This window comes from Penaeus japonicus, unplaced genomic scaffold (assembly GCF_977035675.1).
Source record: "Penaeus japonicus unplaced genomic scaffold, GWHDUDI00000001_assembly GWHDUDI00000022, whole genome shotgun sequence".
Classification (NCBI taxonomy): domain Eukaryota; kingdom Metazoa; phylum Arthropoda; class Malacostraca; order Decapoda; family Penaeidae; genus Penaeus; species Penaeus japonicus.
In genome coordinates this window covers 18,054,158-18,066,657 of record NW_028234424.1, presented here as the reverse complement: position 1 = coordinate 18,066,657, position 12,500 = coordinate 18,054,158, and the positions used below count along the sequence as shown (strand labels likewise).

Sequence of the window (12,500 nt, the reverse complement as noted above, 5' to 3'; positions counted from 1 at the left end):
AGGCTTTTCACGTATTAGGTACTATACTCGTTAGGCATCGTACTTTTGAGGTACTGTACTCATTAGACATCATACTTTTAGGATACATTACATGGTTGGCATCATACTTATTTGGCATGTATTGGTTGGCATCATACTTTTGAGGTACTGTACTCATTAGACATCATACTTTTTTTAGGCACTGTACTCAATAGGCATCATACCTTTTTTTAGGCACTGTACTCAATAGGCATCATACCTTTTTTTAGGCACTGTACTCAATAGGCATCATACTTATTATTCACTGTACTCAACAGGGATTATACTTATTAGGCACTGTACTCGTTAGGGACTGTGTTATTATTGGAAATGATGCCAAACACAGAAATTGAAAAATCCATCTAATGGATTAATCAACGGAACTTTTCTTTTATACCAGTTCAATCATTCCACTCAAGTAAGACACATAAATTCCACTCTTGTACGACTCATAAATTTCATTCCGGTAAGGCTCATTATTGAAATAAGTCGTCTTGTAACATGTCCCATGGAGTAATTCCATACGTCTAGATTTTATCCCAAACTGTACCAAGTCCGTGTATTTGCTCAGGCCTTATCGTACCAGAATACCAGTAGAAGATTTTGTAGACCAGGCAATGCAGTGATTATGGATCAAAATTGTTGCTTGATACATCTCGATCTTTTGATTTTACTCCACAATTCCTTTGGTACCCACTGCGTGCTTCCTAGTTATGAGGGCCAGTAATGCAGGTGTGCTTCATTTGCTGCTGGACTGATTGCCGGATTTGTTTGAAGCACAATGAAGCCATTGACGAAATTATATTATTTTCACCCAAAATTTTGTGTTAGGCAGCATGGTACATTATTAGAATGCTGTCGTATTACTAAATACAATGACAGTGATACTAAGGGATTCTTCTCGCCCTTTGCTACACATATACAGTAGATATAATCAGCAATTCTCTCCCCCCCCCCATATCTTGAGTCTTGATATTAGGGGAGGGTAGGAAGTAGATTAAGGAAATTGCTGGGTAATATATGAATAAATTGCATTGATATATACCACAATTTCTGGCTACTGCAAAAAAGAGATGTAAAAGATGTGGTTTCTTTGCAATCTCTTCACCTACATGGCCTACCATATGCACTAGCAATTACAGTGGCCTCTATAACTAGTGATGCTATGGCAAAAAGATCAACAAACATGCACATCTATTCTGGCAAGAGAGAGCTTTGTGTGGTTCCATATTTGGTGATAAACCATTTAAGTACATTGTTGATGTGTGTTCCCTATTGCTAATCTATGAAAACTGGAATCAATAGAGCAAACACACATTTCTTCTTGATCAGAAAACTGGTTCTAAACCTGCTTGAAAAGTCTACCTCATGGATTCATAAAAAATTAGGAACTGAAAAAACTTCATGAATAGCCTCTCAAATTGAACATCCTGAAATATTTTCTTCCTGTAGATGTCTCTTTTTCAAACATGTTGCACATCAGGTAAAACAAAAACACATCCATTGATTGTTTATTACTGCATTATGAAGGCCAAAGACCCTTATCCACTTCATGCCCTCCCCTGCTATTGAGGCCCAATTGTGGGGTATATGGCAGATTCACAGTATTATCTCCACTATATATGAATAGAGGATTATCTCCACTATATATGAATAGTAGAGGGTGAGAAGATTTCATTGATAATACCATCGTGGTATTTAGTAAGGTGCTAGTAATCTGGGAATATAACTACAGCATCTCTAAATTCTCGCTGGCATTATAGTCGTTAGGCAATAAACTCAGAAGGGCGATTCACTGGTAAAGTATCTGATTGTGACAATGTGACTCGAAGACAAAATCGCGATGTGCATTTTTTATATCGGCCTCTAGTATCCAAACTAGTAACCCCAAGCCCCATCCAATAGGCATTAGGGAACCATGGAAAAGCAAGTTTTTAGGTGGGGGATGGGGACATCAGTTCCTTAAAGAATGGTTTATTTCTTCCTCATGTATGATAAAAATTTGAAATATGTAATTTTCTTACAGTGTACTCACCTGCATACTGTACTGTGTGCACTGTGATCACGGTTGCCTTCACCCCTTATGATGTTAAAGCAGAAAGATCAAGAAATATTCATGTGCATTCTGGCAAGACAGGGCTTTGACTTGTCCCTTATTTGACAATAAACCTTTTGGATGCATCATCAGTGTACATTTCACATTTTCAGTTCAGACCTATTATCCTGAACCAGAAGCAATGCTGAAAACACAAACACATATTCATTATATGAGAACCGGGTCTGAACTGTCTTAACCCTCTCATGACGGGTGGTATATTACAGTACCGCGCATATTAGGCCCGTTCGCTGGGGACGCAATACGGCGTCGTTTATTCAATTGATTTAGGCCTATGCGTTCGAGAGCCCCGGCATTGTGACATGCAAGGCTGGAATGCCCCCGGCATGAATGGGTTAATAATCAAACTTTTTGAAGCCCAGTAGGCAAAATGAAAGTGACCTTGCCTGTGATTAGCCTGTCAATTTATTTTGTATTTTCTTTGATTGTCATTAATAAACAAATTAGATCTTCAGGAATCCTTGTATTTCCTAAAGGTTGATCTTTTTCCAATTATTGCATAACAGGAAGAACAATAACTCACTGTAGTAGTTCAGTTAGCTCCTATAATTAGAGGGTTTATTTGTGGACATACTGTCATTCATACATAATCAATCATAGGCATAATAGCTGCTGTATAAATTTGATCAATGGATTGGGAGGTGTGGTTTGAAAGAGAAAAGGTGAGCCAGCTATAGTTGAGGTGACCTATAGATTCATTTTACAGTCTTTATAAAGTTTGAAGGACAGTTTTAGAAATTGTTGTTTTAGTTGTAGCTATAATATTATAATTATTAATTATTCTCCTCCTTCCAGAGATGGGTGTAATGTCGGAGATAGCAAAAGCTGTCGAGGAGATGGACTGGACGTGAGTAAAGGGTTCAAAGAGTAAACTAGTATTTATTTGATATATTTATTTCTGTCTCTGTATCTATCCATCTGTCTCTGTCTGTGTCTGTCCATCTATCTCCTTCCTTCCTTCTGTCTATCTCTCTATCTATCCATCTATCTATCTCTATCTATCTCTATCTCTATCTATCTATCTTTCTCATTGTGCAAGTCAAATAAAACCAGTGACAGACAGACAGACAGACAGACAGACAGACAGACAGATAGACAGACAGACAGACAGACAGACAGACAGACAGACAGACAGACAGACAGACAGACAGACAGACAGACAGACAGACAGACAGACAGACAGACAGACAGACAAATAAATAATCAGACAGACTGACAGACAAATAATCAGACAGACTGACAGACAAATAATCAGACAGACCGACAGACAAATAATCAGACAGACCGACAGACAAATAATCAGACAGACCGACAGACAAATAATCAGACAGACCGACAGACAAATAATCAGACAGACCGACAGACAAATAATCAGACAGACCGACAGACAAATAATCAGACAGACCGACAGACAAATAATCAGACAGACTGACAAATAATCAGACAGACAGACTGACAAATAATCAGACAGACTGACAAATAATCAGACAGACAGACAGACAAATAATCAGACAGACTGACAGACAAATAATCAGACAGACAGACTGACAAATAATCAGACAGACAGACTGACAAATAATCAGACAGACAGACAAATAAACAGAGAGATAGACAAATAAGCAGACAAATAGACAGAGACAGACAGACCACAAACCACCTGTTACCTTCAGCACCCCCTCTCCCGCCTCCCCCTTCCCTCACTCAACCTCCTCCCCTCTCTCCTCCTCCCTAAGGCTCCCAACCGATGTGCAGAACGAAGCCGTGCCACTCATCCTAGGCGGTGGGGATGTGCTGATGGCCGCGGAGACGGGCAGCGGCAAGACGGGTGCCTTCTGCCTGCCCATCCTGCAGATTGTGTGGGAGGCACTCAAGGACATCCAGCAGGGCAAGACGTCCAAGGTCAACAAAGAAGTCTGTGAGTGGGGGAAGATTTGCGTTGTGTGTGTTGTTTTTTCCCTTGTATATGTTATACTTATTATTTATGGTGTTTATGTTATATATATGTTATTTCTGTTATTCATATTGTTTATGTCATTATTATTATTATTGTTTTTATTATTATAACTATTATTGCTATAATTACTATCATCATCATCATCGTCATCGTCATCGTCATCATCATCGTCATCATCATCGTCATCATCATCATCATCATCATCATCATCATCATCATCATCATCATCATCAATCATTCTTGTTTCTATTCACTATTATTGTTATTATTTTCATTTTTTTTCCATTTTTTGTGTTTGTCTCCTTTGTTTCTCTTCCACTATTTTTATTTTTTTTACTTGGAATATGATCCCCCTTCCCCCGACCCTCATTTTTTATTGCTGCTGTGTTGGATTATTCATTTTGTATATATATTCTTTTTTTTTTTCCTGTGATGAAAAGCTTTTCTGTTTTTTGCCTGGAATTCTCCCCATTTTCAGAAGATTAGATCTGACTTAGTTGTATATTGTGTGGCAATAGCATTTTTTCATCTCCTTGAAGAATAGAGAGATTATTGTTGTTGTTTTTTCTTTAAAGTAACCAGGCTTATAGAGATTACAGTTGTTTTGTTTTCTTTGGGAGACAGATTTGTTTAAGGGAGAATCGTTTTTCAATTATGAGCATGATTTTTATTTTGGAAAAGAAAGTTATTTTTTAATTTGTGTAAAGAGCAGGATATTTATTAGTTTTGATTTTATTATTGTCTCTAATAAGGGTTGTCATTAAGGTGTGGTTTCTATATCTCAAAATAAATGTTAATTCAATTGCTTTTTAATTTTTAGTGCAGCCTTTAGCAACTGCAATTTTCTCTTTTACGCTTACAACACAGGAGGGTGGGGTACAACAGCATGTGGTACCGCGCGCAGTTGTACCGCCAAGTTCACAGTCGGCGGGCGGCCACATATTTGTGGTTCAATATGGTTTTTTGGCCTAATATCGAACGCCCCGCATCATGGACCATTCAAAGGCTAGAATTCCCCCGTCGGGAATGGGTTAACAACTCACTTTTCATATCTCTAAAATGGATATCCTTGTCTACTTTATGTCAGGCTGGATTAGACAAATTTATTACCCATTGTTTTTAGAATTACTCAACATGGATGATTTGGCATGCATTTATTCAACCAAAGAGCAGTTGAATATTTCTGTTGGTGCCATAAAATTTTTGATCTACAAGGCCATGACTCCTAACTCATTTTTTTGAATCCCAAAGCTCCCAACTGGCTGATGAGCTTCTTTGACCGTGATGCTGGCATGGCAGTGACCCCTGACGGCCTACGGTGCCAGTCCCGTGACCCTAAGGCCTGGCAAGGTGTCCGCTGCACCAAGGGGGTCGCTGGCAAGGGCAAGTACTACTACGAGGCGACCGTATCTGATGAGGGGCTTTGCCGCGTTGGATGGGCAACGCCACAGGTGAGGGAGATCAGTTCAGTTCAGACATATTTGTGAAGACATCGTGAGGGAGAGATGCATATTTTTATATCCATTTCTGTATCTGTATCGATTTCTATTTCTTTATACGTATTTTTATTTATATCTATAATTATTTTTTATATGCATCTGCATCTGGTATGTAACTGTTATTAGTGTTATTGGTTTTATTATTATGGTAGTGATAATAGTAATGTTATTGATAATGATAATAACAATTGCTATTATTGTTGTTATTATTATGATTATTATTAGAATTGTAAGTAATAGTAGCAGAAAAAAGATTGGTATTGGTATGTTTTTCTTATTTTTGCTGTTTTTATTATTGTTATTTACCATCCTCATTATTTCTTTCTATTTTGCAGGCTGCCCTGGACCTGGGCACATGCAAGGCAGGTTTTGGCTTCGGTGGTACAGGCAAGAAGTCCAACTGCCGCCAGTTCGATGACTTCGGTGAACCTTTTGGTCTGAAAGATGTGATTGGCTGCTACCTGGACCTGGACGCAATGGAGATCCGTTACAGCAAAAACGGGGCGGACCTTGGAAAGGCCTTCACCCTCCGCAGCGAGTTCAAGAACTCCACCTTCCTCCCAGCTGTTGTGCTCAAGGTTCGAGAGTGTTTAGGGGGTGCGGATGTGGGAAGGAGAAGAGGAGGGACTTTGTTCTTTTTGTGGGCTCTCTTGGCTTGGGTTTTGTGTTTGTGTGAACTGGTTGATAAGTCTATCTCTTGTGTTTAGGTCTGCTGGTTTTCAAGCATGTGTAGTTTTGTCTTGTTTTATATTTTTATTTTTGACTTGAGGGTTGTACCCAACTAAATTCAACTAAAGGGAAAGATAAAGTTTTGCTATTATAATTTACTGATATAAGCTCATCTTGCAAGTTCACCTCATACACATAGAGATGGAGAAGTGTAGAATTTTGTAATTTCTTGTGGATTCCTGTAAAATGTGGAAATCGCTAAAGCAGGCTTAATATTGATATCAGTAGACTAATAATTAGCAGAAGTCCCTTTCTAGAAGAGAGATGTGTATCCGGGGCTCACAAAATTACTAACACAATATCGCGGGACCAAGTTTTCCTGTCAGGCTTCCGAAATGTAACAGCGCCTTGTGTGATGGGCTTCCAGAAATTACTGTATACCCTATGTGCCTGACGGCTGTAAGAGATTTAGAAGTTTTTGAAAACCCTGGTGATAATGAACTAGGATATTAAACCAAGATAATAGCAGAAAATTGAAGAAATACAAAAGATAGGTCATGATTAAAAATGATTATGTAAATTGCAGGTAAATATACTTGTGACTTTTATGTTGTTTGGCAGAATGCTGAGATGTCCTTCAACTTTGGAGCAACCGAATTCAAGCACCCTCCAAAGGGTGGCTTTGTGGCCATTTGCCAGGCTCCCAAGGACTGCACAGTGACCTCTGGTGTACGGGGCGGAGATAGGCCGCAGAAGGTGGAAAATAATGCTCCTCAAGCCATTATTATTGAGGTAAGGTGTTCTCTGAGGATGTCAAATTAATTCATGATGGTTTTCATTGGATGAAGATGCTAATTGATATTCATTATATCTATGTATGTTCAGACAGACAGCTGAATATGTCATGTCTTCAGATGCCTTCTTACCTCCCTCCCCTCCTGACAGCCTTCTCGGGAACTGGCTGAGCAGACACTCACGCAGCTCAAAATGTTCCGCAAACATCTGGACAATCCAGTGGTGCGTGACTTGCTGGTTGTAGGTGGCATTCCAGTGAAGGACCAGATTGCAGCACTTAACTCAGGCATTGACATTGTGTGTGGCACTCCTGGACGACTGGAGGATCTCATAAACACTGGACAGCTCTCACTCCAGTCGTGCAAGTTCTTTGTACTGGATGAAGCTGATGGTCTTCTGAAGCAGGTAAGCATAGAGTGCTTCTCTTCTTTTTTGTGTTGTTCTTCCTCTAATCTTCCTCTTCCTCTTTCTCTTTCTCTTCGTCATCTCCTCATCATCGTTTGTTGATTTCTTTTATCTTCAATTTGTCGGCACAGGATTGCTAAGAGGATTATCTATCCTGAAGGATATATACCTCAGGAGATGGAAGCTCTAAATGTAGGAAAGTGATGCAGGAATGTAAAAGTGTCAGAACTCTTCGCATTATCTTTGAATTTCTGAATCACTTTCCAATGAGAGCTGTTTTGCTCTGGTTTTGTGTGTGAGTATAGATCTAATTTCTGTGAAGATAATCTAAGTTCTCGTTTGATGGTTTGTTGTTCGGTCATTGTGGGTTTATGACTAATTACAGCTTGAGTTTCAAAATAGCACTTATGTTGTTACAAATTATTGTTATGCATGATTTATTGGGATCTGTATTAAAAAGAGAGAGAGAGAGAAAAAAAAAAAAAGGAGGAAAAGAGATGGAGACAGTTTAATTTTCCAATATTGGAACAAACTGATATCCCCACTTTCTTGCATTGCAGCATTATTGATTAGTATATGTAGAAGCAACCTTAGCAACCTGGCATTGTATTTGAAATTCAGAATTCAAAAATTCTTTCATACAAAAGAGTCATCAGTTTAGATTTCTGAACAGTACCAAATTTATAAAACAAAGACAGTGACTCTTTAACCCTTTCATGATATCCTGTGATGGGAATGTTTTGTTCCTGTCCTATCACATTATAATCTCTCCATATAATCACATTTTATATTGTTACGTATGCATATACTCACAAGAGTACCATTTGTTTAGACACATTTTTCTTCTCTTGTGAAAGTAATATAAATACAAAAACTATTATCACCCCATTGAATCAGGTGGGTGAAAAGCACTCTGAGAGGCACTTGGTCAGTGTGCATGCTTGTTATGTAGTCAGTGGGAGTGGAATTAGGCAAATATGTGCCCCAGCACAAATGGGTTAAGAACTCATGAAATTCATACCATATCATAATCAAAATAATCAAGACCTTATAAAAAGAAATCGTATTGTGGGATGCATCTTTTTGGAGTTATTTATTTATTTATTTTTTTCAAACGGGTTCTTAAGAAATAGTCTCCCACAAAACCCAATTTTGGTGATTTTTATTCTTTTTAGCCCATCATTTTCTTAGAAATGCCCACATTAATAAAGTAGTGGTTTCAAAATATGTTTGTTAACCCATTCACGACGGGGGCATTCTAGCCTTGAATGTCACAATGCCGGGGCTTTCGAATTATTAGGCCTAAATCAATTAAATGGCTGGCACAATACTGTGCCGCCCGGCCACTGGGCTTTTGAATGAGTGGTACAGTACTGTACCACCCGTCCAGAGAGGGTTAAGATAGTAACATATTACATTTTATCTAGTATGAAAGTTGATATAAACCAGCTCATCCATTCTGATTGTTATCTATATCCACAGCCATCTATGAATTAGATAAGGTATAATCTTAGCCTGCATTTTCTCTTATAGATCCCCAAGACAGACATTTCATTTTCTCTCTTTATTGTAATGAAGCAGGCTCTTTAAACAATTGTTAGAGAATAATTGAAGTCTTGATGTGCATTTGATATGTATATTGTTATATAATGATTTGAAATCCATTTTATGTCAGATGAAATAAATTAGAGAAAGGTATTTTCTTTTTTCCAAATTTCTGTAGCGGCCTTTGAGATTCTAAAATTAAAGATTTTTGCTGTCAAAACCGATAAAAGATTTGGCAGGGACTTAACCCTCTCTGGACGGGTGGTACACTACTGTACCGCGCATTCTAGGCCCGTTCGCTGGGGACGCCATACGACGTCGTTTATTTAACTGATTTAGGCCTATGCGTTCCAGAGCCCCGGCATTGTGACATGTAAGGCTGGAATGCCCCCGTCGTGAATGGGTTAATCTAGTATGATTTTGTTAATATGATTTGATATATTAAATTTCTGCAGATTTGTTGTATTTCCTTGTTGCTTTTCATACAAATGTCGAAATATAAAAAAATAATTGATTACCTTTTCTTAACTACCAATCCTAGCTGTATTCTCTCTTTATATTCTATTTATTTATCTTTTTTTAAAATTCTAAACCAGTATAAAATTTAGTTGCATCCCATGAACTTGCATACATCAGTAGTGACATTGATGATTTTCAGGGACACGAACGGCTCATCAATAACATCTACAACTCCATTCCTAAAATCACGTCCGATGGAAAGAGGCTCCAGATGATTGTCTGTTCTGCCACACTGCATTCCTTTGAGGTCAAACGTATGGCTGTAAGTAACCTGCATAGCAAAAGTTCTGTGTAGCTGTAAGTACCTATTATAATAATATAATAGTGTTAAAAGTTTCTTTTTTGTAGAAGTAATCACCGTGTTGATCGAAAGTCAAGTTGCAGGTAGTGTTTGTGTCGATTTTCTGTGTGGACGCAGACTGTTGATGTGTAAATGATTCTGCCTCACAACTCTCTTGTGATGAGGAAATCAAAACACGAGAATTGCATCACTTGTGTTAGGAAGTTATTTAGTTTCATTTGTACCTCTATCTACATTTTCCACTGGATTGAAGGATCTGTTAAGTGAATATATTTAGGATTTTGGGGTTAAACTTCTATGACTTGTATTATATTAACCCTATGACGACGGTGTGTCACACTCGTGTGACACAGCCAAACTCCCGATGCCGGGGCGTCACGCCAGTGTGACGATTTCAATGCAATATTGCAATCGCCCGGCATATGGGTCTTCGCGTAGCGAGTGCCCCGTCGGGAAAGGGTTAAGGTCTAAGTGTATGTTAAAGTGTAAATAATTTTATTACAGTTCTGCTATATTGCATTTTCTTTGGCTATACGGTAAGTGCAATGATGTGAATTAATTTAAGTTTTAAAGAAATGATACTTTTACAATTAGTAAAGTGCACAAAGCTTGCCTATTTCTATATGTTTTCTGATATGTTTTTGTCAGATACTGATGATGATATCTTTGATATTATTTTCATTAACCCAATACCGCCGGGCTGAAAAACTCCTGCGCGACGCTCTCGCCGGGCCATAGAAAATGGTGTTGTATCGATATGCCGGGGGGTGTAACTCGCTTAGCTGAGTTCGCCTATCGGCTCGGAGTAACTTTCATGCTTTCTAGTGTGGCTTTCTATGTATAATCTTATTATCTTTACGTACTATAAAATAAATTTTATTTATTTTTAGAGGTCTGTCAGGCTACGCTAACTGGGAATTATTTTTTTGATGTTTGTCGTGTACAATAGTCTTTATTCTTACTCATAGGGGTATAGGCATGTCAAACACATTATCTCTTTATTGATTTTTTGCTCCCCTAAAATGGGGAAAACGCCATCTTCCAAGATGGTCGGAAGAAGCTCTGGAACAGCATAGGTATCAGATGTTATGATACCCATTGAAGCACTCCCCTGGGCAGAGTCCGACGTCACACTGCGCACATAAACTTCACCTCCTTCCTCTTCCCTCTCGCGATCCTGCACTGCTTGCAGCGACGATAGCTGGGGGTTGCGACGAGCGTGTGCCCATCGTGGCGGGGGTGAAGTTCACGTCGAAGGGGAGTTCTTCTGCCAGGTGGTGGCTGTCCGGCTGCAGCACTGAGAAGGCTCTCGATGAGTTGCAGTCAGAACTCGAGGTGGGTCAATCTTCCACCGAGGTAGCAGTGAACAAGGAAGCTGTTTACCACCGCCGTGTCGATCAAGTGGTGAAATAGGACTTGATACCACTTGTGGCACTTCCTAGGGATCTCATAGGAGTGTGCCAACTGGTCCGAAAGGTCGACGCCCTTCATGCCGACGTTGTAATCGACAACAACCTTCGGCTTCGTGCGGACCTCTCCACAGCGATTCGGCGGCAGGTCGACAGATTCGCTGCGATGGATCGTCGAGAGCATATTCACATCCTTCCGATCCTTCCATGATAAGGCCAACATCCCTGTCGCTGTTGACTCCGAGCCTATCTGGCCCCTCTTCGTTACCTTCAGGTCCTTCGGCATGAACTTGCGGTTTAGACGGACTGTCCCCACCGCGTTCGTCTTCCGGGCCTGCAGGTGATGGAAGAGAGTGGGGGAGCTGTACCAGTTGTCAGTGTACAGCTCATACCCCTTGTCAAAGAGGTAGGCGGCGCTCATGAGGTCGGTCACGGTCTTCATGGACGCCGGCAGGCTGCCGCGGTCCTGACCCATGTACACCTTGAAGGCAGAGGTGTACCCCGCAGCAGGGCCATCGCTGGCGCACAACTCTGTAGGCGAAGAGACTCTCGTCGACAGTCACCTTCTGCTCCGGCGTGAAGACGGTCTTGACCTGCTCCCCGAAACAGTCAATGATGGGCCGGAGCTTCCACAGACGGTCGTCGGCAGTGCAGGGGTCCTCGTTATCCGAAAAGTGAAGGTGCCCCGTGATGGCATCAAAACGATAACGGGTCATCGTCTCCGGAAAAACGGAACACCTAAGGAGCGGGTTCGTCGACCAGTAGTCACGGAAGGAAGGGCGGGGCTGGACACCCATGAGCATGCGAAGTCCCTGGTACCTCTGAAGCTCTGTGACATCCGTGACACTCCACTTCTTCATGTGCGGTGAAGAGGCGGGTGGGTTCTGCTCGGTGTACCGGTTGGTCTCCTCCATCATCATCTCCCACAGCTGTGGAGTAAAGAAGCAGTCGAATACCTCCTTCGCCGATGAGTCCGTGCTCAGGTAGTCAAGCTTGACGCCCAGGCGGCCAGCAAAAGCAAAGCGGTGAGGTACATTCTCCTTCTTCCACTTGAAGCGTGAGGTTCCAGGGGCATTCTCCTTTGCGAGGCGTTCGAGAGTGACGAAGAGCGGCTGGTCGGAGTCAATGGAGCTGTCAAGACCAGAGACATACTCCAGTTCCTCCCAGTCGTTGTCGTCATCAGTATCCAGCTCCTCAGGGTTGAAGTCCGAATCAGAGTCGTCCTCCAACTCACAGTCGGACATCACAGGATAATCAGGATCAGGTTCGC

General features: G+C 40.7%; 1 protein-coding gene across 1 annotated transcript in view; it reads left to right on the top strand.

The window, feature by feature from the left end:
* The window catches only part of Ddx1 (ATP-dependent RNA helicase Ddx1), a 24,698-nt gene that overhangs the window by 573 nt on the left and 11,625 nt on the right, over window positions 1-12,500 (top strand). Inside the window, exons 2-8 of the mRNA XM_043000173.2 lie at window positions 2,930-2,981; window positions 3,868-4,049; window positions 5,340-5,539; window positions 5,923-6,165; window positions 6,878-7,048; window positions 7,202-7,456; window positions 9,660-9,782. Of these exons, the coding sequence (XP_042856107.1) occupies window positions 2,930-2,981; window positions 3,868-4,049; window positions 5,340-5,539; window positions 5,923-6,165; window positions 6,878-7,048; window positions 7,202-7,456; window positions 9,660-9,782 (1,226 nt within the window). The remainder of the gene's footprint in view (window positions 1-2,929; window positions 2,982-3,867; window positions 4,050-5,339; window positions 5,540-5,922; window positions 6,166-6,877; window positions 7,049-7,201; window positions 7,457-9,659; window positions 9,783-12,500) is intronic.